Below are 25,780 nucleotides of genomic sequence, written 5' to 3'. Positions count from 1 at the left end.
TGGGGAAATATCTACAAATGTGCGCTACATTCGTTAACTGTGTTACAAAAAAGATCAATTAGAATAATGCATAATGTTGGATATACAGAACATACAAACCCTTTATTTATTGAGTCAAAAATATTAAAACTCGATGATTTGGTAAAATTGCAAACAGCTAAAATGATGTACAAAGCAAATTATAACCTGCTACCAAGGAATGTACAACAGTTCTTCTCGTCAAAAGAGGAGAAATATAACCTCAGAGGAAAATACTAATTTAAAACATTTGTATGCCCGTACAACACTTAAAACCTTTAGCATATCAGTATGTGGAATTAAATTATGGAATGGATTAAGTAAAGAAGTTAAACATTGTACTGATATGATCCAGTTTAAGAGGTTGTTCAAATTAATAGTGCTTACAAAGTACAAAGACGAAGAATTATGAGAAACACTTTCAACCTTATTGAAAATAAGATATTCTTCATCTCAGTATGTTGGTAATGACTTAATTAATTAATTACATGTTACAGAACTGTTTTATTACTCATTCACAGATGTAATTTTACTATTTTGCTGTAAAAAAAGTCAGTAAATGAATCTATATATTTGTGGGCGCTCTGACGTGGGAAAGGAGTAAGATTAAATAAGCTTTGCTTCTTCCTACTCCTTTTCGGACATGATGTGATCTGAGGTGATATTACATTGTTTGTATTGTATTGTAAATGTGCTCATGTTCGAAATAAACTAAGGATGAAAGAAAGAATGCACTACAAGACATTTGATGTTCAAACTCATAAACTTTAATTTTTTTTTGCAAATAATAAATAACTTAGAATTTCATGGCTGCAACACGTGCCAAAGTAGTTGGGAAAGGGCATGTTCACCACTGTGTTACATCACATTTTCTTTTAACAACACTCAATAAACGTTTGGGAACTGAGGAAACTTAATTGTTGAAGCTTTGAAAGTGGAATTCTTTCCCATTCTTGTTTTATGTAGAGCTTCAGTCGTTCAACAGTCCGGGGTCTCCACTGTCGTATTTTACGCTTCATAATGCGTTACACATTTTCGATGGGGGACAGGTCTGGACTGCAGGTGGACCATCACAGATGCTGGCTTTTGAACTTTGCGTCGATAACAGTCTGGATGGTTCGCTTCCCCTTTGGTCCGGATGACACGATGTCGAATATTTCCAAAAACAATTTTAAATGTGGACTCGTCAGACCACAGAACACTTTTCCACTTTGCATCAGTTCATTTTAGATGATCTCGGGCCCTGAGTTTCTGGATGTTGTTGATAAATGGCTTTTGTTTTGCATAGTAGAGCTTTACCTTGGACTTACAGATGTAGCGACAAACTGTATTTAGTGACAGTGGTTTTCTGAAGTGTTTCTGAGCTCATGTGGTGATATTCTTTAGAGATAGATGTCTGTTTTTGATACAGTGCCATCTGAGGGATCAAAGGTCACGGTCGTTCAATGTTTGTTTCCGGCCATCCTGCTTACGTGCAATGATTTCTTCAGATTCTCTGAACCTTATGATGATATTATGGACCGTAGATTTTGAAATCCCTAAATTTCTTGCAATTGCACTTTGAGAAACGTTGTTCTTAAACTGTTTGACTATTTGCTCACACAGTTGTGGACAAAGGGGTGTACCTCGCCCCATCCTTTACTGTGAAAGACTTAGCATTTTTTGGGAAGCTGTTTTTATACCCAATCATGGCACCCACCTGTTCCCAATTAGCCTGCACTCCTGTGGGATGTTCCAAATAAGTGTTTGATGAGCATTCCTCAACTTTATCAGTACTTATTGCCACCTTTCCCAACATCTTTGTCACATGTTGCTGGCATCAAACTCTAAAGTTAATGATTATTTGCACAAAAAAAACATGTTTATCAGTTTGAACATCAAATATGTTGTCTTTGTAACATATTGGACAGAATATGGGTTGAAAATGATTTGCAAATCATTGTATTCCGTTTATATTTACATCTAATACAATTTCCCAACTCATATGGAAACGGGGTTTGTAGATGGATTGATTGAAGAATTGATTAGAAGTTTGCACAGGATCAGGTGGAGTTTCATGACGGTACAGATCGAAAGCGTTACAAGCATGTCATGTTTGTTTAAAAAAAAGTTTCCTCCGTGTCAGAGTAACGTTTAGGTTTCCAACGGTGCAGATACGGCAGGCAAAATCCGCCTCGACTTTTTAAAGCGATCTGGCGAGGAGGAAAGTCAAGAGTCCGGGTGAAATAGAGCAGAGAAATGAACATAACCGGAAGTTAAAATGTCATCATTCATGGTGGATATTTTTGTCTACAAAGCGCTTGAAAGATGCTTCAAAATCATATATGAGTGTCTCAAACAAAAGTGGCCCCACTACACAAACTAGGAGCCCATTTAGCGCTTAGGCCACAGGTGTCAAACTCAAGGCCGGGGGACCAGATCTGGCCTGCAAACGCCTGGAAAAGATATTTGTCAATAATATACTTCATATTTTCTCACTAAAAGTTAAAGTTAAATTACCAATGATTGTCAGACACACACTAGGTGTGGCGAAATTATTCTCTGCTTTTGACCCATCACCCTTGATCACCCCCTGGGAGGTGAGGGAGCAGTGAGCAGCAGCAGTGGCCGCGCCCGGCAATCAATTTTGGTGATTTAACCCCAAATTCCAACCCTTGATGTTGAGTGCCAAACAAGGAGGTAATGGGTCCCATTTTTATAGTCTTTGGTATGACTCGGTTTGAACTCACGACATAACGTTTAACGGATTTGCTTCATTTTGACAGAAATATACAGTACATAAAACTGCTTGAAATTGCATGCCTCTTAAACTTGAATAGTATCCATTATTGCAACCAATATGACAGTATATTATCATACTTTACAAACAATTTTTGTCTAAATAAAAATAAATACTTTTGCTTGACTTGTGATTTTACAGCAAACTACCCATCACATTAATAACAAATCACAATACATTTTATGGTGTTCTTCACAGCATATTACTACACATTGGAAAAAAACAAAAACATTTTTTTTGCATTAAAATTCTGGCGCATGGTCATTTGAGCCAGGAAACACCCTCAACTCCATTTCTCATCATGTAATTTTCTCATCTTGGAGGTCTACAATAGTTTTTATTGTGTGAATACAATATTGATAGGATTCCTGTTTCTCTTTCAAACTTCCACAAACAGGTCCTTCTGGCATGGTCTCTTCTCTATAAGCACAATTTCTCACCTTCATTTGGAACAATAGAGATATATGTTACACAAGTCCTCAACAATTGGTTCAAGAATGGCATTACTTTAGCGAGTCAGCTTTTCAGGCCAAACGATGAGGTGGAGACGTGTCCAGGGTGTACCCCGCTTTCCGCCCAAATTTTGCTGAAATAGGCACCAGAACCCCCCGCCACCCCAAAAAGGGACAAGTAGTAGAAAATGGATGGATGGATAGAGTCAGCTTTTCGATAAGTAAGGTCAACTTTTTAATGACCAAGAATTTCTCAACCATATGAAGGTCCCTGTGACTCCCAAACAATTTGCCATTGTCTTTGCTGCCATTCCAAGTGTTATGTAGTACAGGTTTATTCATCTCCTCTTTCTGCTGGAACAACTGTCAATGATCTACTTTGTTTTGATCAGAAATATAACAGAAAAATTTGCAGCTTATTTCAAAATGATTGTGTGTCTGTCTCCTATGTGAATAATGTTGTGGATGGCATCTGCTGGGTCAAGACCTAACAGGTATTTGCTCACCAACAAAGAGATTTCTTTCAAAATCATTAATTGTTTTTACCTTCTAAAGCAGGGGTCACCAATCTTCTTGAAACCAAGAGCTACTTCTTGGGTACTGATTAATGCGAAGGGCTACCAGTTTGATACACACTTAAATACATTGCCAGAAATAGCCAATTTGCTCAATTTACCTTTAATAAATAAATCTATATATACATAAAAAAATGGGTATTTCCGTCCGTCATTCCGTCGTACATTTTTTTTCCTTTTACGGAAGGTTTTTTTGTAGAGAATAATTGATGAAAAAACACTTAATTGAACGGTTTAAAAGAGGAGAAAACAGGAAAAAATAAAACATAGTTTATCTTCAATTTCGACTTTTTAAAATTCAAAATTCAACCGAAAAAAAGAAGAGAAAAACTAGCTAATTCGAATCTTTTTGAAAAAATTAAAAAAATAATTTGTGGAACATCATTAGTAATTTTTCCTGACTAATATGAATTTTATAATTTTGATGACATGTTTTAAATAGGCTAAAATATAATCTGCATTTTGTTAGAATATATAACAAATTGGACCAAGCTATATTTCTAACAAAGACAAATCCTTATTTCTTCTAGATTTTCCAGAACAAACATTGTAAAAGACATTCAAAAGACTTTGAAATAAGATTTAAATTTGATTCTACAGATTTTCTAGATTTGCCAGAATATTTTTTTTTAATTTTAATAATAATAAGTTTGAAGAAATATTTCACAAATATTCTTTTTTGAAAAAAATGAAGCTAAAATGAATAATTAAATTAAAAGGTATTTATTATTCTTTACAAAAAAAAAAAAAATACTTGAACATTGATTTAAATTGTCAGGAAAGAAGAGGAAGGTATTGAAAAGGTAAAAAGGTATATGTGTTTAAAAATCCTAAAATAATTTTTAAGGTTGTGTTTTTTCTCTAAAATTGTCTTTCTGAAACTTATAAGAAGCAAAGTAAAAAAATTAATGAATTTATTTAAACAAGTGAAGACCAAGTCTTTAAAATATTTTTTGGGATTTTCAAATTCTGTTTGAGTTTTGTCTCTCTTAGAATTAAAAATGTTGAGCAAAGCGAGACCAGCTTGCTAGTAAATAAATACAATTTAAAAAATAGAGGCTGCTCACTGGTAAGTGCTACTATTTGAGCTATTTTTAGAATAGGCCAGCGGGCGACTCATCTGGTCCTTACGGGGGCGACCTGGTGCCCGCGGGCACCGCGTTGGTGACCCCTGCTCTAAAGGCTGTGATGGTTAGATACAAGAAGCAAATCGATGTTACCTGCGTCTTATGTAACTTGCATCCAAAGACTGTTTGCCACCTGTTGTGGACTTGCGATCACTGTGGCGAGGCATCTGTTGTTTCATCTTGTTTGCATACTTGCCAACGCTCCCAATTTTCCCGGTAGACTCCCGAATTTTAGTTCCCCTCCCGAAAATCTCCCGGGGCAACCATTCTCCCGAATTTTTTCAGATTTTCACCCAGACAACACTATTGGGGCCGTGCCTTAAAAGCACCGCATTTGCATGCCGGCCCAATCACATGATAACTACTGCTTTTCACACACAGGTGAATGCAAGCATACTTCATCAACAGCCACACAGGTCACACTGAGGGTGGCCACACTGTGAACCCACACCAAACACGAATGACAAACACATTTCGGGTGAACATCTGCACCGTAACAGATAGATAGATAGATAGATAGATAGATAGATAGATGGATAGATAGATAGATAGATAGATTCGGAGGTCTCAAAGTTGGCAAGTATGCACATTTGTGCTTTGTCTTAAAGATGTGCTATTTGGATTTACACAGTATGAGAAAAAACATGAAAATAAATTTAACCTTGGTAAACTCATTACACTATTGGCTAAGTTGTATATTCATAAATGTAAGCTTCTCAATACCCAAACTATTTTTTGTGCCTATAAAAAAAAGAGTTAGAACTTTACTGTAGAACACTTTCTACCTCTAACAACCAACTATGATGTTATGCTCCAAATTTAAAATATTTACAAAACTTGTGTGACCCTATAACTATACAAATTACGAGATATATATATATATATATAGATATATATATATATATATATATATATATATATACTGTATATATATATACTGTATATATATACACATGTATACAGTATATACATATGTATATACACACACACACATATATATACACACATATATATGTATTATACATAATGTATATATATTAGGGCTGGGCAACGATTAAAAATTTTAATCGAAGTTAATCGCACTATTTCTCTGATTAATCGCGATTAACTGCATTGTATACGCAAAGCCCAATAATGAATTCAAAAGTAGTGTGTAGTGCACCTTTATTGGAATATTCTCCCACATGAACAAAAGCGCCAAAACATTTGTTGTGCAAACACAATTTAAGTCAGTCCTTGTTAAACAGTAGCAGTTAAATAGCATATTTTACGAAAATCAACTCAAAAAATGTAAATACAAACATTTAAGCTTATTGCCACTGCCAGGGTATTTAAGTTATCCTGTTTGTTATGGAAAATAAATATAATCTACATACAAATCTCTGAGCCACAATCATAACATCTGAACAGGCAATTTCTGAGGTAACAGCAGAAACATTTTTTTTATCAGGGGTCTTATGTTTAAAAAACCTATATTATAGTGTGTTTTAGGGAATTTTTGATCAAATTATCCGTAGTAGCAATATTAATAATGTTGTGTTTATTCTGCGTAGTGCACTTAAAATAATTATGAGCATATCTAGGAATTGATTTGATGGGAATTTTCCGATTGTTTGCTTGGTGCTTTGATAAACTGAACACATATACATGGTACTATATTGTGATGTTATGAGCCAGGGAAAAAAAGAACTACCCTACCCAGCATGCAACCGGAGTGACGAGCATGTGCGGTAGCCCGGTATAGGTTGTGTCGCCATGACGGCATCTTGTATGTTGTGATATGCACGCTCTGAAAGCAAACGTTAAGAACTCAGTCAACACTCCTCGTCTGCATTATTCATAAATAGACAGACAACACATATACTCCGCTGCTTCACAGGCCGCTGGATGTAGCCGGCAAAGTATTCCCATGCTAGCTAGCTGGTCTAGCAAGCGCGCGTCATTCAGTCCAAAACGGCCCGATCTATCCACATCCAGAATTGTCTGGCGGTCGTAAGTGATCCCGGAGTGACCATGAAATTTGCAGAATTGTCCGGTATTTTTGCCAATGTTCCATCTTTACCAAGAGCCCCTCCACGCCGAAGCCCATCCGGGGGACGCCATCGTGTTAAGAAAAGGCGTTAACAAAATAAAAGCATGTAAATAACTTACGCAAATGTGCGATAAAATAATTGTCGGCGTTAATAGATTGATGAGTTAACTCTTAATTAACGCATTAATTTGCCCACCCCTAATATATATATATATATATATATATGTATACTACTATAATTACTTTATTGAATCAACAACACCCTGGCTCTGTATTGTACTTGTTTTAATTGTTCTTGTTCATATGTTTGTAAATGGTGAACTTTATTAAAAGTACTGCATTTTTCAGACTATACGGCGCACTTCAAATTCGTTTTTCCCCTTATAATTCGACAGCGCGGTGCGCCGATTATATGGAATAATTCTGGTTTTGCTTACCGACCTCGAAGCTATTTCATTTGGTACATATTGAAATTATAAGTGTGACCAATAGATAGCAGTCAAACATAAACGATACGTGTAGACTGCAATGTAATGGCAGTCACACATAAGAGATGCGTGTAGTCTGCAATATGACTCAAGTAAACAACACCAACATTTGATATGTTCCATTGAAAATATAGAACATTACACTCAGCGCTCAAAAATCTATCAAAATGTTATAGTATGACTTTGGGAAGCTATGAAGCCGCACCGCTTGATGGATTGTACTGTGCTTCAACATACCAGTATTATTATGGTGTGTGTATAGGTAAGACATATTATCTGGCGTATGTTTTGCAATATTATGCAAAAGCAACTTTTCTTACCTTCTGGTACCTGCTGATCTGTATTTGGGATCTGCATAAGTCTTGAAAAATTGTGCATATCTGCCTTTGTAGTCGGTCTTGACGCCGTAGTCGATAAGCTTCTTCTACTTCTCGAACTTCTTGTTATGGCACATTCATCCTCCGCTGTTGCCACTTCTAATATAAAGTAGAGTAGAGTTCTTACTTATATCTGTCAGTAAACACCCCATGAAAGCGCTAAAACATACCGGTGTAGTGACTTTACATTATTCACCCAAGGAACTTCAGTTATTGGAGAGTTCCGGTCGGTCGGTTTTTCACGGGACACATTTCCGGCGGATGAAAAGATGCTGCTCCATTGATTGAAGTAAAGTCTGAATGTCATTAATACAGTTAGCTCTATCTTTTGACACTTTTTCCACTCCCGTCCTTGCACGCTAGGCCGCTACAGCAAAGAAGACGGGGAGAAGACGCTGTCGAAGGTGAGCCACGTAAATAAGACCGCCCAGTAAACAGCGCATCCTGAAGCGACTGACAGAAAGCGGCTCGAAGATGGTCTATAAAACATCTATGTAACATTTTGACCAAAGAACCACCATTACATGCTATGTAGACCAGTGGTCCCCAACCAACGGTACCGGGCTGCGGCTCGATTGGTACCGGGCCGCAGAATAATTTTTTAATAATTTTATTTTTTTTATATAATTTTAATTTTTTTAAATTTGTATTTTTTATTACATTAACATAAGAAACACAAGATACACTTACAATTAGTGCAGAAACCCCCAAAAAACCTCCCTTTTTCATGACAAAAAATAAAAGATTCCCCGCCCGCGGGACAAATTATCAAGCGTTGACCGGTCCACAGCTACAAAAAGGTTGGGGACCACTGATGTAGACCACAAGGAAGTCTTTTACATTTAGAAAAAAATAATAACCCCTTTAATGCGCCCTATAATCCGGTGCGCTTTATATATAAAAAAAACATCAAAACTAGACCCGCTCATCTGCAGTGCACCTTATAATCCGGTGCGCCCTATGGTCCGGAAAATACAGTATATATATTATACATTATACTATAATTACTTTATTGAATCAACAACACCCTGGCACTGTATTGTACTGTTTTTGTACTTGTTTTATTGTCCTTGTTCATGTTTGTTTGTAATTGTTGAACTTTATAAATATAGGTATATAAAAAAAAGAAAAAAAACACACACACAAAAAAAAGACTTCCTTACCGGTTTCCATGACCCGCCCTATCTTTCCTCTGATTGGCCTGTCTGTAAAGTTTTGCCCTAATCCTAACCAATAATGACTCATCATAGTAAACCAGCCAACCTATCATGGATGTTCTTATACGTAAACCAACCAATCATCATTGATGTTACCGTATATTTTGTCCCCTGCCTGTGGAGTAGCTTCACTACATAGCTTCCATTTTTAAGTTCATTATTTTTAATGGATATCCGTAGTTTTTATCATAAACTGTACTCATTAGGGAAAACCGTAGTAGTTGGCAGGTATGGTAAAGAGACGGATCAAGATTTTAACACATTGTAGGTCGGGGAAAATTAAGAATAATGGAAAATAATTTTTAAAAATATTTTTACAGAGATAAAAAAGACGGATTTCCAACTATAGGGGGAAAATCACATGGCTGCTAATAAGGAGGTGGCTGATGTGCGCGATACTCCTTTGGGCTCCTTACCAGAAGTTTACCAGAGAAAGCGCAAGGAGAGGAGTTAGCCACATCATGTGGGACTTGAAGGTCTAGTCAACATTTATTCAAAAAGCAGGTCATGTCATCCAAAAGGAGGGTGAGGATATATTTTGGGTTATGAAAGGACATGAAGGTGTGGATCATACATGAAGGTAAGGCAACACACAAAGAGTGAACTACTCAGTAATGTCAACTAGTTTTGAATGTTTGCACATCCCCTCCCACATACAAGGTCCAGATGGAGCAGGACTCATGAGGGCGTCCACGTCCAAGTCCACGTCCACGTCCTGCCAGGAGGCGTGAGGATGCCAGGAGGAGGAGGGTCGCCCTTATTGATTGTAGAGCGAGCGCTGCTCCCAGGGCATGGACTGGATGCTACGTGGCACGGGCGAAGGCTTGAGGGCGGGTGCTCCGTTGGCATGGAGGGAGTGGGCGATGGGGTTGATGGTGGTGAGCGGCCGCTGAGGAGCCAGAGAGAACGTGTCCTGGTGTTTGGGCTGCAGACACCACAGAAGGAGGAGGAGAGGACACGTCAGGGGAGCACATTTCAGGAGGGAAACTTCTTGCATGACTTGGTGGAATATTCAGGACTGTTCCTGTGCATCTGTATCGAACCGATTCGAGGATGTTCCCTTCCATCCGTATCGGACAAATTCAGGGATATTCCCATCCATCTGTATGGGACAGATTCAGGGATGTTACCATCCATCTGTATGGGATCGATTCAGGGATGTTCCCATCTATCTGTATGGGATGGATTCAGGGATGTTCCTAACCATTGGTATCGGACCGATTCAGGGATGTGCCCATCCATTGGTATCGGACTGATTCAGGGATGTGCCCATCCATCTGTACGGGACCGATTCAGGGATGTGCCCATCCATCTGTATGAGACCGATTTAGGGATGTGCCCATCCATTGGTATCGGACCTATTCAAGGATGTCACCATCCACCGGTAACGGACCAATTCAGGGATATTCCCATCCATCGGTATAGGACCGATTCAGGGATGTGCCCATCTATCGCTATCGGACAGATTCAGAGATGTGCCCATCCATCTGTATAGGGCCGATTCAGGGATGTGCCCATCTATCGCTATCGGACAGATTCAGAGATGTGCCCATCCATCTGTATAGGGCCGATTCAGGGATGTGCCCATCCATCGGTATCGGACAAATTCAGGGATGTTGTCATCCATCTGTATCGGACCTATTCAAGGATGTTGTCATCCATCTGTATCGGACCTATTCAAGGATGTTCCCATCATTGGTATCGAACCAATTCAGGGATGTTCCCATCCATCGGTATCGGACCAATTCAGGTCCGATACCGCCTAAAGTAGCTTTATATAGTCGTGGTCAAAAGTTTACATACACTTGTAAATAACATAATGTCATGGCTGTCTTGAATTAGCAATCATTTTTACAACTCTTATTTTTTTGTGATAGAGTGATTTGAGCACATACTTGTTCGTCACAAAAACATTCATGAAGTTTTTTTTTTTTTATGATTATGGGTCTACTGAAAATGTGACCAAATCTTCTGGGTAACAGAACTTTCCTCCAGAAGGTCTTATATTTGTCCATGTGATGTCAGATGAAACACCTATTGACCTATAGAAATAGTTTGACCTCTGTTATTGCCAACAAAGGTTATATTACAAAGTGTTGAGTTGAATTTTTGTTATTGACCAAATACTTATATTCCACCATAATTTATAAATAGTTTAAAATTCCTACAATGTGAATTCCTGTTTGTTTTTTTTCCACATTCTGTCTCTCACAGTTGAAGTGTACCTATGATGAAAATTACAGACCTCTGTCATCATTTTAAGTGGGAGAACTTGCACAATCGGTGGCTGACTAAATACTTTTTTGCCCCACTGTGTGTATAAACATACATATATATCTATATACATATATGTGTTTGTATGTATGCATGTATAGATAGATGGACAGACATACACCCACACACACATATATATATATATATATATTATTGCAGTTCTGAGTGTTGCGGAGTCAGGTTTGGTTTTGGAATTGGATTGCATTGTTATGGTATTCCTGTGAATTGGTTTGTTGGATTGATTAAAAAAAAAAAAAATCGATTAAAAAAAAAAAAAAGATCGCTTCTGAATCGCACAACGTGAGAATCGCAATTCATATTCGAATCGATTTTTTCCCACACCCCTAATATATATGATAATATACAGTATATTTACTTGATATATGACAATAAATAGTACATTTACATGATATATATAATAATATATAGTAGATTTACATTGTGTATATGATAATATATAGAAGCTTTCCATGATATATATGATTATAGTAGATTCACATATTTATGATAATATATAGTAGCTTTACATGATATATATGATCAAACATAGTATATTTACATGGTATATATGACAATATATAGTATATTTACATGATATATATGATATTAAACAGTATATTTACATGATATATTCATGATAATTAGATTTACATGATATTCATGATACAATATAATAGATTTACATGATATATATGATAATGTATGGTAGATTTAAACGACATTTATGATAATATATAGTAGATTTACATAATATATGATATTTAAATTTACATGATATGTATGGTAATATACAGTAGATTTACATGATATAGATGATAATAATTAGTAAGTTACCGTAGGGTATAGTACGTTTAAATTTTTTTGTCATTGTGTTTGTTTTATGTCCTTTTTGTCAAAGAAAACTTAGCTTTTCTATGGCAAACACCCAAAATATGAAAAAGTTTCCCCAAAATATTACAAAGTAGAATATTTAAATGTGAAGTTTTTTGGGCGATGACAATTTTTAAGAGAAAAAAAAGCCCTACTGGCAACTTTTGGTTATGAAAGAGTGGTTTTCTTGTTACATTTCACCTCTTCTTTTTATTTTTATTTTTCAAATACTAATTTTACAAAGCGGGCCTTTGCAGATGGAACTGGTGCAGCACTTTGGACAGATGGAACTGGTGCGGCACTTTGGACACGTGTTGTTCGACATGCCTTGGCACGCAGCACAAGACCCAGACGAGGTCATGGGAGCAAAGGGCTCTATCATCTGCTAATGTTCCTGTCTTTTAGAACGTTTCTCCTGGTGTTAGTAGGCAGACAAGGAGAAAGCTTCTAATGGACGGTTCTCTCCTACCATTGCATTGGCGCTCAGCCTAGTGTATCCCAAGCTCATCTCCTTTACCTCAGGAACCAGGGGCTGGAGAAGAGAGTAGGAGGAAGAGGATGTAGTGCTGGAAGAGGAGATGTGTTTGGAGGAGGAGGAGCTCCTCATGTTTTGCTGGCTGCTCTGGGACGACACAGAGCTAGGACGGACCTGCGGGCACAAAGAGCGTTAGTGGAGACGGCCCCGGTCGATAGAAAAGAGCTGAGGGGAAAGAAACAAACCTGGTATATCCTCCCTACCTGGTGGTCATGGACAGACTGACTGGCCAGGCCACCACTCTGGCCTCCTTGAGACATGGGAGATACGCAGTGGGAGGGCAGAGCTTCCTGTTGACCGTGTCCTCCGTGCTGCATCATGGACGAAGCATTGTTCTGCTGCTGCTGCTGCTGTTGCTGCTGCTGTCGGCGAGGATTGGCAGCGAAATTTGAACGCCGGCTGGTAGACTGAATAGGGAGTAAACAGACAGAAAATGGACTCATGAGAATAACTCTCAGTATAGATCAAATGACCTTCAAGTAGCAGCAGAGTGGAAAAACAAGTTGCCTCCATATTGAAACTACTATCATATAAATCATCTGAAGACAGAGAGTTTGCTAATAAATAGATGTGATTAAAATAGTAACAATTTCCCATTTTGAGAGATAATCAGGAAGCCACCACAAATGCTAATTAAAGCAGACTTGATGAGGGACAACAGAGACGACTTTGGGACAGAGAAAATGTGTCCTGGTGGAGGAGGAGAGGACACATCAGAGGAGCACATTTCAGGAAGGAAACTTCTTGCATGACTTGGTGGAATATTCCTGGATGTTCTCAGCCATCGGTATCCGACCAATTCAGGGATGTTCCCATCCATCGGTATTGGACCGATTCAGGGATGTTCCCATCTATCAGTATCGTACTGATTCTGGGACCTTACCATCAATCGGTATCGAACCAATTCAGGGATGTTTTCATCGATCGGTATTGGACCGATTCACGGATGTTCTCATCCATCAGTATCGGACTGATTCAGGGATGTGCCCATCCATTGGTATCGGACTGATTCAGGGATGTGCCCATCCATCTGTACGGGACCGATTCAGGGATGTGCCCATCCATCGGTATCAGACCGATTCAGGGATGTACGCATCCATCGGTATCGGACCAATTCAGGAATGTTCCAATCCATCGGTATCGGACCAATTCAGGGATGTTTCCATCCATAGGTATCGGACCAATTCAGGGATGTTCCCATCCATTGGTATTGGACCAATTCAGGGATGCTCCCATCAATTGGTATCGGACCAATTCAGGGATGTTCCCATCCATTGGTATTGGACCAATTCAGGGATGCTCCCATCAATTGGTATCGGACCAATTCAGGTATGTTGCCATCCATCGGTAAAGGACCAATTGGTATGGCTTGATGAGACTTCATGAGAGACAACAAAGACTACTTTGGGACAAATGATCTATAAACGTCTATTTTTGATGATCTACAAGTGTGCTAAACAGATGCAGCTTTAGTCAAACACTAAACACCATGTAGCAGTATTGCTAAGTGCTTAACAAGATATAGAAACATGATAAAACGTCAGCTTACTGTACAATGTTTGCTCTCACTGGGATAAAGACTGATGGGATGTCCACATGAAGAAGTAATCATGATGCACACAATGGTAAATGGGTTATACTTGTATAGCGCTTTTCTGCCTTTTTAAGGATCAAAAGCGCTTTGACACTATTTTCACCCATTCACACACTGATGGCGGGAGCTGCCATGCAAGGTGCTAACCAGGACAATCAGGAGCAAGGGTGAAGTGTCTTGCTCAAGGACACAACGGATGTGACTAGGATGGTAGAAGGTGGGGATTGAACCGGGAACCTTCAGGTTGCTGGCACAGCCACTCTCCCAACTGCGCCACGCCGTCCCCCACAAAGGGTTAACGAGGAGAAGTCTCTCTGCAGACACTGTTTTCAGTTGTGTGTGTTTGAAAATTTGAATGTCACAGATAAACAACTTCTAGACCAGGGGTGTCAAATGTACGACCCGCGTGCCAAAACAAGCCCGTGAACAGTTTTATCCGGCCCGCGGGATGAGTATAACAATTGGTCGACATTTTTGAATGAAATAAACTGCTGTTCTAAATGTGTCCACTGGATGTCGCAGTAGCAATTTTTTTGTATCTTCGTAGATGATGCTAAGTATATAAAAAAAATGCAAATAAACCAAATGATGTTAGTGCACCAGTTGTGGAAAATGAGCAAAGTACATAAATAACTTAATGTAATTAGATTTTGATATTTTTTATTTTTATTTTGATAGATTGAAAAATAAGACCAATGAGTTGACTGATGAACATTATCACATAATTTATTCAGAAAGCATAAATAAAAACAAATAAAAATATAACACAAACATGTAAGTTTAAAAAAAAACCAACAGCATTATGATTTGTACATTTTCAGAATGTGCTTATTCTATTTTTAAACAAAGAAAACAATCTGAAGTTGTCTTTATTTTGAAGTTATCGAGTCGTGATTTTACCAGTCCGGCCCACTTGGGAGTAAATTTTTCTCCATGTGGCCCCCCATCTAAAATTAGTTTGACAGCCCTGTTCTAGACCAATGGCTACATCCTCCTAATATCCAGATGAGAGGCATGATTTCTTTGGAGAGCCAAGTATTTGCTGAGGTTCTACTTGGTGAGAAAAGTTTGAGAAGCACTGATCTAGCTTTTAGACATGCTGATCTACTATTTTTCTGCTTTGTGTCCCCTCTCCACCACGGTTTGTGTCTGGAGCGATACCAGCTGGGATGAGGTGCAAGCAGACCGAGTTGATAGCCGGGAAGAAGACCGTGACTATCTGTTGGCTTCTCAATGGATTGCATGGAACACTTCAAAGGATCCGCTTTATAGGCCAAGTAAGCTTAACACCCCAAGAACTTGACTTGGTAGACTGTGCTCTCTTTGTTCTAACGTAGGGAATAAAAGAAAATGTAACAAGTATACCACCTGACATCTGGAAGGGCAGTCCCTACGTTAGCACTCCCTTCTCAAGGTTCCTTCTTTTCCCCCAATTCGTATCTGTGTAGTTTGTCCTTGGATTAGGGCATGTTATTTATTGTCCGTTTGTGAGGCACTTGTGATTAGAATGATATAAATGCATTTCTGGTTGACTTATCCAAACTGACCCCTTCACAAAGCAAGTCAATTCCGATGAGTTTGCTCATATGTCTTTTCTTCCTTTCAGTGTCAACAGAACAATTCTATGTTTTTTAAACCCAACCATAGCCTCTTTCAGAAGTGCTCATCAATCTGAGATGTTTCATACTGCAGTCTAGACGCTCGTGTCATGTTCATCACACCCATTTGTCATCGGAAGGTGACCAACGTCACAGTTCTTCGCTAAACTACACGGTCGTGGTGGACCAATCAGCAGACAACAGACTTCTCAGAACAGACGTTTAAGTAAAAACCCCACAAACATTCCTTACTCTTTTCCTTCTTAGTCCCCTACACAAAATAAGTTGTTTGAGAAAACTGATCCCTGCGGAACATCCATCCATTCAATTTTTCCGCTTATCCAAGGTCAGGTCGCCGGGCAGCAGCCTAAGAAGAGAAGCCCAGACTTCCCTCTCCCCAGACACTTTGTCCAGCTCCTCTCGGGGGTTCCCGGGGCGTTCCCAGGCCAACGTGTCCCAACGTGTCCTGGGTCTTCCCTGTGACCTCCTACCGGTCGGACGTGACCTGAACACCTTCCTAGGGAGGCTTTTGGGTGGTATCCTGACCAGATACCCAAACCACCTCATTTGGCTCTTCCCTGATGACAGAGCTAGTCATTTTATCTCTAAAGGAGAGGCCAGCCACCCAGGGGAGGAAACTCATTTCGGCCGCTTGTACCTGCGATCTTGTCCTTTCGTTCATACCCCAAAGCTCATGACCGTTAGTGAGGATGGGAATGTAGATCGACCGGTAAATTGAGAGCTTTGCCTTGTGGCTCAGCTCCTTCTTCACCACATTGGATCGATACAGCTTTTGCATTACTGAAGACGTCAAACAGATCCGCCTGTCGATCTCACGATTCACTCTATCCTCACTTGTAAACAAGACTCTGACGTACCAAGATCTCTTCCTTAACCCGGAGAAAGCAATCCACCCTTTTCCAGAACACCATAATGCATACCGTACATCGAACACCATATGCAATATGGTGTTCGATGTACGGTCTCTAATATAATCAAAAGGTTCAGAGAATCTGGAGAAATCACTGCACGTAAGCGACAAACCCATGACTTCCGATCCCTCAGGCGATACTGCATCAAAAATCATAAAGGATATCACCACATGGGCTCAGGAACACTTCAGAAAACCACTGTCAGTAACTAAAGTCGCTACATCTGTAAGTACAAGTTAAAACTCTACTATGCAAAGCCAAAGCCATTTATCAACAACACCCATGTTGCATATGGTGTTCCACAGGGATCAGTTTTGGGTCCAAAGTTTTTTATTTTATATATTAATGATCTGCGTAATGTCTCACAATGCTCAAAGTTGGTCTTCTCCGCAGATGATACAAATATATTTTTTCTGACAGTAACTTGAACAGACGAATTGATACAATCACTTTAGAAATGAAAAAAAAAGGCAATCATGGTTCAAAAGGAACAACTCGTCTCTAAGTCTAGGTCCGAAAAATATAATTATATTTGGAAACAGGAAGATAAATACACAAATAAAAATCATGATTGGATGAACATTGAGCAAGTTGAGCAAAGTAAATTACTCGGTGTAATAATTGATAAAAAATATTAAATAATCTAGAAACATTGGAGTGCTGGCAAAAGCAAGACAAGAGCAAGATGGAAAACTATACTATTCAGTCATCATCCTTAAAGGGGACCATTATCACCAAACCAATGCAAGCGTCAATATATACCTTGATGTTGCAGAAAAAAGACCATGTATTTTTTTAACCGATTTCCGAACTCTAAATGGGTGAATTTTGGCAAATTAAACGCCTTTCTGTTTATCGGTCTTTTAGCGATGACGTCAGAACGTGACGTCACCGAGGTAATACACCCGCCATTTTCATTTTCACATTACAAACACTGGGTCTCAGCTCTGTTATTTTCCATTTTTTCGACTATTTTTTGGAACCTTGGAGACATCATGCCTCGTCGGTGTGTTGTCGGAGGGTGTAACAACACTAACAGGGAGGGATTCAAGTTGCGCCACTGGCAAGAAATCTGCCGCCAGACCCCCATTGAATTTGCCAGAGTGTCTGCCGGCGACGCTAAGACAGACATGGCACAGAGATGTATGGATAACCTGCAGATGCATTTGCAACGATTAAGTCAACAAAATCACAAAAGTGAGTTTTGTTGATTTTGTTGACTTATGTGCTAATCAGACATATTTGGTCACGGCATGACTGCCAGCTAATCGATGCTAACATGCTACGCTAATCGATGCTAACATGCTATTTACGCTAGCTGTATGTACATTTGAAACTAGATACCCACATTTAATGCGAAACAAACACTTACCAATCGACGGATTTAAGTTGCTCCAGTGTCTCAAGATGCGAAAGTCCTGATTGTTTGGTCCGCACATTTTACCGGCGATGCTAATAAGGCAGCTATGCTATGGGCCACTTCATAAGGTACATCCATGCTATGGCCGAATAGCGTCAATAGCTATTCGCTTTTTTGATTGATTGATTGATACTTTTATTAGTAGATTGCACAGTTCAGTACATATTCCATACAATTGACCACTAAATGGTAACACCCGAATAAGTTTTTCAACTTGTTTAAGTCGGGGTCCACGTTAATCAATTCATGGTAAATTGCTCAATTGCTTCAATTTCTTCTTCAATTTCGTTTTCGCTATCTGCCTCCATACTCTGACCATCTGTTTCAATACATGCGTAATCTGTTGAATCGCTTAAGCCGCTGATATCCGAGTCTGAATCCGAGCTAATGTCGCTATATCTTGCTGTGGTAACCGCCATGTTGTTTGTATTGGCAGCCCTGTATGACGTCACAGGGAAATGGACGGGTGGATATAGCGATGGTGAAAATCAGGCACTTTGAAGCAGTTTTTCGGGATATTCCGGGAGGTGTAAAATTTTGGAAAAAACTTTGAAAAATAAAACAAACCACTGGGAACTGATTTTTATTGTTTTTAACCCTTTTGAAATTGTGATAATGTTCCCCTTTAAGTTACTGTGCAGAAGTTTGGGGGAGATAATTAATTATAAAACCAACATACTTCCCTTAATGTTACAAAAACGTAGAATAATCCATAATGTGGGTTTCAAGGAGCACACAAATAACTTAATTTTAAGGTCAAAACTTTTACAATTTCTTAATTTACTGGAATATTTGACAGGGCTTATCATGGTTGAAGCAAAAAGTTATCAATTGCCAGCAAATATTAAAAGTTTGTTCATAGAAAGACGTTCAAGGCACAACCTCAGAGTACAAATGTTTAACCAACACGTGTACAGGGATATTCCACATGTCTTTAGCGTGTATATATTTGAACAGTGTTTATGCTGTGTATAAGGTGTATTTATAGTATGTTGTGTAAAGGAAATTTCGCATTTCTCTGAAGCTCAAGATCACAGGCAGATGTCTCCTGGTTTCAATCTCAAATACATCTTGTATTTGAGATTGTTTATAGGGTTAGGCGAAATAAGTGCTCAACTTCAACCTAAACCCTTTCAGTCTGTAAAATTGTCAATTTATGAACTCGTGGTTGTAAGACTGTTTGTTGATTTTGTTGGCCACCAACCGAATAAATAACAAACAAACATTTATTGAGTAATTGTAAGCACCTTGTTTTGGGCAAATGGAGTTACAGTATGTGGATCCAGATGAATGGCATAAAAAGTGGTTCAGAAGAAGTTAACTGTGTAAAAACGTTTATACTTCTTCCCATGACCCTTTTTAGATATGTTGAATTTAATTGTATTTTCTTAATTTAATTTTATTTTCTTTTTGAAATAATAATATTGCCATTGAGCACAAGACTGTTCTCTGGAGATATGCATGTATATTATGTATGGAACTGACAAGGACGTACTCAATAAACAATCATGCTCTTAAACTGGAAAAATTTGACTGCGCTTGCAAAAAAGTCCTTGAAATTGGAAGCCATGTTTACTTCCGCAAAGACACTGTGTGACGTCGTGTTCAGTTCATTCCACAAACCAATTCCGTTCATGTTATTGTATTTTTTTGGTAACATGAACGTCCACATTAAAAAGATGACAAGTGACACAATATGGTTAAGTGTGGCAAACCCACGGACATGTTTCTGTCAGTAAAATGCAAACCAAAATAAGCCAAACTGTAAACTATACATCTCTTTTCAGAATATAACAGAACATCCTCATTATGACCGTGTTTGGAATACATGTTTACGGATGTATTTCAAACAAATGAAATCTTTGGTACAACAAAAAGGTTTTGACCAATAAAACTAAAATGACATTTGGATTAATTAAATTTGACATCCCAGTTTTTTTTAACCTTTTTGCCCTGCATATTTATGTCAGGGCTCCAATGCAATTTTCTTTCCATAAATAAATACACTAATGAGTGGAAGTGCTTGAACAATCAAGTAGCATCCAAATCGTGATTCTTATGATTTTGAATCTATTAACACATGTTCAAGAATTGATTTTTAAAAAGACCATTATTACACAGATAATGAGCTTTTACAACCTATTACCTGTTTTAAAAAGGTTCCATTATCATTTATTTACCAAATAATATGTTGCAAGAATTGGTTCGAATCGATCATCATCCCAAGGATTGGATTTCAATTGAATTGTGAGTTGTGAAAGACACCAATTAGCCAACAAAGAACAAAACAAGACCACAGGTTTAATCGAAAACAAAAGCAGTATCAAAGCTTTGAGAGGGCCATCGCACCCCCGCTGCAACTTTGGGTTCACCTGAGTCACCTGGTAAGCATGCAGTCAGCGCCTTCCAATCATTTGAGATAAAATAAACCTTCTGAATTTATTTCATACATCCATTAATTTTCTACATAATCTTATTTATCCAACCATGTGAAATATAACTTACTTCACTAAATATTTATTTTTACTGTTAGTACTTGTGGAGAATATTGTGAATACAATGAGTACAAAGAAGTGATAACAACTGCTCTGCTTCTCCCTACTCCTTTTCGAACATGTTGAATAGAGAAACTTGAAATTGTGGTGTATCATGTTGTATACATGCATGTTCCAAATAAACTCAAACCTTGAAGCCTATTTGCCTATTTTAGTTTGGAAAATGATCCGGTACCAATAGGTACTACCCATCCCGCACTTCGGGTGTCATCATCATCATTCGCACCAATTCTGACTAAGATCGAAATCAATGGAGCCCGGCTATAAATGTTGAACATGTTGTGGCGAACCATCGGATCAAAGTTTGGCATCATGCTACGCCCACATCCTAAGGCATACGGCAATTTATTATTGCCCGTTTGCGTAGTGTCTGTCATCTAATCCCAATCTCATTTGGTCGAAACCCCTAAGAGTTTTTTTTAAGTATAACCCCTGGCCGACGGACCCCAAGGTGGCCGACTTCCTGTGTGTTTACAAAAATATGAGTTTTAGAGACATTGACGTGCGTCTTGTCATTATAGACGCCTACAGAGATTTTAATGACAATACAAGAATTTAGGGCAATTGTTTTCCTATTTTTAAAAAGGTGGTGCAAGAGAGACATTTTTTTTTTAGTTCAGGACTCCCAAAATGCTTTATGCCGGACCGGATAAGCTTGCAAAAATTGCTGAGTTTTGTGCATGTTCAGTCCAACTTGCGCAATTGTGCACTGTTAATACTAATTTATGGTGTGCACAAAATAAAATCCAATCCGAATTTTTAACAAAATAAACCGGTAACTATTTGCTCTGTAGGATTTTGCAATTAACCACTGTGACAAGTGACAACAAGCAGCCTTCCATCCGTCACTTTATTGAGCTAAACTTGGCCCTAACTGCACTGACAACTGTGTTTATGGCCACATAAAAAGCGGGATAACTCCATAACCACGTAGAGTGTAAATGCCGGGTTGTTACACTATAATTCCTCAATCAGATGTGCGCTTACTCTACTGTCATTTTATTAATAATGTTCATTTATGGATATTAGTCATGAAATTATGTTACTAGATTACAGAAGTATATATTTTACAGACAAAGTTAAAAGGATGTACACTTTATCACATTTACAGCTCATTGTGCAACATGTGAAGGTTTTAAGGGGAACTAAATGTCACGTCTGAAAGGGGTACACATTCTTTCTAAAGCAGGACACCCACCCAGACATACAATACACATACAAGTACATAGCTCATTAAAAACAAGATTTTTTTGGTTATTTTGATTGAAAATGGGCCAAATCACTAATTGTAATAAAACACTTAACGTGTTATTAAGTCAGGTTTGAGACAGGTGTGCTCAGGGAGTTTCTGTGTTTGCTCACACATGAAAAGTTGGTTAAGGCTCTCAAAAATGCGATCAAAGTGGGAGAATAATAATAAACGAAAAAATGAACCATTTCAATAGCGCCTTTATAGCCTTTTGCTGCTCAGGCCCTAAATACAGGGCGGGTGTTACTGGTATCCATGCATCCATTTTCTACCGCTGTTGGTTGTAAATCAGAACCCTTGGTTCAAATGAATCACAGTCCAGGAGACTTCCTCTCACACAAACACACATTCCGACTCACTCACACCAACCTGTTTTTTGGGCGCCGCGCTGCAGCGATGCTGGGCCAGGTCCAGCATGGTTCTGTAGCTCTTTAAGCAGGACGGGCAGTTGAATCGGTTCTTATGAACCAAGACAAGGCACACACAGACACACAAGACACATATAAATGTGGATTACAATATTTGTGGGGAACTCCACCAGACTTTTAACCACTAACAATGCTACTGCTTACTCAACCACATCTCTGGACGAGGGCTGGGCGATGGTATGACCGATGACCCTGATCGATCTAAGATTGATCACAGTGATTAGATATGGCAGAAGTGTCCGTTACAGCAGCCAATCATGCTCGGCTTTTCGCGCTGCACTTCCGCTAGAAGTAAACAGTCATAGATACGAGCAGAATGACTGAATTTGGAGCGAAACATGCAGAAAAAAATCAATATTAACTATTAATTTGGAGTTATTTAGGGCCCTATTATTTATGCTTTAATGGAATTGGCTGATAAAAAAGCAATCTACTATTAATGAATGTACTATTAAAGTTGACGTAATGTGACTGAAACGCTGTCATTGTGGGGAGAAGGAACCTTTGAGGAGGGAGATCCAGTTTACTTCACAGACACTGACCTCCATGGATCCAGGTCAGCCAGGGGCCAGAACTTTAGCCGGAAGCCCTGCACCATTCTCAGGCGAACTCACTGCCCGCCTCTGGGTTATGGACACTTTGACCTCCAAACACTCGTGTGCGGACAAACTACAGTACTAATTTCAGCACCCACCCAAATGACTTGACCTGTCAAGTGATATGCTTCTTCTTTGTTTGGATAATGATGTTGATTAGAAGTGTAACCACTATACAGATGGGCAGGTGTTTAACAGCCAACTGACGAAGCTCTCGTACACAGCTGCCAGACCACGATTATCATTAGGATGGCGGTATATGGGACAGGATGTTATGATGTGGTCTGCAGTCTGCTCCTTTGCACCACACTCTCATACCGCATATGAATCCATACCCCATTTGCCGATGCCAGTACAAAGGCGATTAAGCCTGACCCAAGCAGGCCTAGGAAAGCATATTCCCGGTGGTGATGTACTGGCCTCAGGGATGTAATCATGGAGTCTGGAAGAGTTTTCCCGCCATTTTATGTTCCATTTGTAGTCCGCCCAGTTTCTTCCACTGCCGTTTGACTCGTTAAAGTCATTTAGCAATTCCAATACAGCAGATAAAAATGGGTGTCTCGATTTAAGCTGCTTGTGTCCTCTAAGAGGAGGAGACAGAAGCCGGTCATGAAGAAGGTGTCCATGCTCCAGTGCTCAACGTGCTAGAGACAGTGTGGCTTTCTTGCGGCGAAGCTCAGATAGATGAATAACTTCTAAGATGGAAAGATTGTCCGCTGGTGTGGGTCGCAGGCATCCAGTCACTAAACGCAAAGCGTCGTTAGTCGGCTTATCTATGAGACGAGTGTGAGCACTACGACACCAAGCAGGTGTGCAGTACTCAGTGGCAGACTGGACCAAGGCAAGGGTGGCTGTACGAAGTGTAACACCGTCAGCACCCCAGGTAGGTTCAGCCAGTCGTTTCAAAAGCCCAAAGCGTGTCGTTAGCTTTTTGTGCAGTGACTCCAGGTGTCGGCGAAACGTGAGTGCCCTGTCCAACTTAATGCCGAGATGTGTTGGTTCGGCAGAAAAAGGTAGAGAACGTCCATCGACAGTGACGTTAAACTCACGTTGTTCCTCCCTGTTGTAAAGGTGGAAGGCCGCCGTCACCGTTTTGGTTACACTGAGCTTCAACTTCCATTACTGGAGATAAGTGGATAAAGTCGCCAAGTCCTGGGTAAGAGACCTCTCTAACTCCTGCCAGTTTTTTGCACGATGCATAATTGCCAAGTTGTCTGCATATGCAAACTTTTTGGCAGAAGTAACTGGCAGATCATATGTGTAGATTTCGAATAAGAGGGGAGCCAGGACTGATCCCAGAGGGACGCCATTTCTCAGACATCGCAACCTGCTTTTTGAGCCATTACCAGTGGTAAGGGTGAAACTGCGGTTTTGGACGAGTTCCATGATCAAAGAGACCATGTGCCTGTCTGGCAGTAGGCGCAAAAGCTTGCAGGTAAGGCCATCACCAGTGGTAAGGGTGAAACTGCAGTTTGGACGAGTTCCATGATCAAAGAGACCATGTGCCTGTCTGGCAGTAGGCGCAAAGGCTTGCAGGGAAGGCCACGGTGCCAAACGGCATCGTAGGCTGCTGTTCGATCAACAAACACAGCACCTGTTTTATTCTTGGTCAGGAAGCTGTCCTTAATTTCTTGAGTCAGGAGAGTAACTTGGTCCACAGTTGATCTTCCGCATCAAAATCTAGCTTGCTTTCGAAGCACATTTGATGGTAACTTGCCACCCAAAAGCCATGTGACAATTACAGTGGTACTGCCGCCTATGCTCACCAGTTGGCGGTTGTCGACACGAGGGCCGATGCCTCGTCTTAAACACTGCTAAGTGTCACGGCTGGTTACATTACCTTTACTTTGGGGTTATTTTAGTGTTCTTTGTTGTTTTGTGTTAGTTCCTGTCCTGTGTTTTTATTTTGGCTGCTCTTCTGGCTTTGTTGGTGTTTCCCTGTGGCTGCTTCACTTCTGTCTCAGAGCATTCCCCCCCACCTGTTTTCTGTTTGCAATTAAGACTATTTAAGTCAAATTATTTTTCTACCTTGGTTTTCAGTAAATTGTTATCAATTCTCTATTCACTGGTGACTACAGGCAACCCTTGTTCATGCTGCGGTGTACTTTGTGGACGCCATCTGCTCCACATTTCATAGTGTTATTTGCTGTGTTCCAGCATTTTGTTTTGTGTCTGTCAGTCTGGCCATTTAGAGCACTTCCCTTCTGCTCTCGCCTTTTATTTCTGCTTCTTTAATTAATAAATTCCCCTTTTATTTCACGCTGGTACCTCGTTCATCTGCATCCCTAAAATCACGACAACCTACACCGTCTTCCACAATGCACCGTTTTACATCGCTTGACACTAAGTTAAAGACAAATCAACACAATACTATGGTTTGAACAGCAGTGTTAAAATAATAACATATTTCTTTTACTTATTGTTTTTTCTCCAATATTAATCTAAATCAGATGGTATGAAAAAAATTAATCGTGATATTTTTGGGGGGGGTCATATCGCCCAGCCCTACAACGCTGGACGGACATTTCTCCCATCAAAAACAAATTGAAGACTGCAGAGAGGAAAAACAAAAGGCATGCAGACAAAAGCCAAAGACATTTCTACAGTATAAACCTTTGTTTCCTGCAATCATTTTCAATCTTTTTCTCAAATAGTCTCATGTTT

The 25,780-nt window shown here is 39.3% G+C and overlaps 1 protein-coding gene across 5 annotated transcripts in view; it reads right to left on the bottom strand.

Moving 5' to 3' along the window:
- Positions 1 to 9,535: 9,535 nt before the first annotated feature.
- Positions 9,536 to 25,780, bottom strand: part of LOC133556217 (zinc finger protein 646-like) — a 35,639-nt gene continuing 19,394 nt past the window's right edge. The window contains exons 4-7 of one of the 5 annotated variants that reach the window (XM_061905927.1): positions 22,462 to 22,551; positions 12,948 to 13,151; positions 12,679 to 12,858; positions 9,536 to 9,990 (exon numbers count right to left, since the gene is read on the bottom strand). In XM_061905927.1, the coding sequence (XP_061761911.1) occupies positions 9,823 to 9,990; positions 12,679 to 12,858; positions 12,948 to 13,151; positions 22,462 to 22,551 (642 nt within the window). In that variant the 3' untranslated portion in view covers positions 9,536 to 9,822. Of the gene's footprint in view, positions 9,991 to 12,678; positions 12,859 to 12,929; positions 13,152 to 22,461; positions 22,552 to 25,780 lie in introns of all 5 variants that reach the window. The other 4 variants (XM_061905926.1, XM_061905929.1, XM_061905928.1 and 1 more) reach the window with 4 other exon arrangements.

Source organism: Nerophis ophidion, linkage group LG07, assembly GCF_033978795.1.
Source record: "Nerophis ophidion isolate RoL-2023_Sa linkage group LG07, RoL_Noph_v1.0, whole genome shotgun sequence".
NCBI lineage: Eukaryota > Metazoa > Chordata > Actinopteri > Syngnathiformes > Syngnathidae > Nerophis > Nerophis ophidion.
This window is presented reverse-complemented; position numbering and strand designations above follow the sequence as displayed.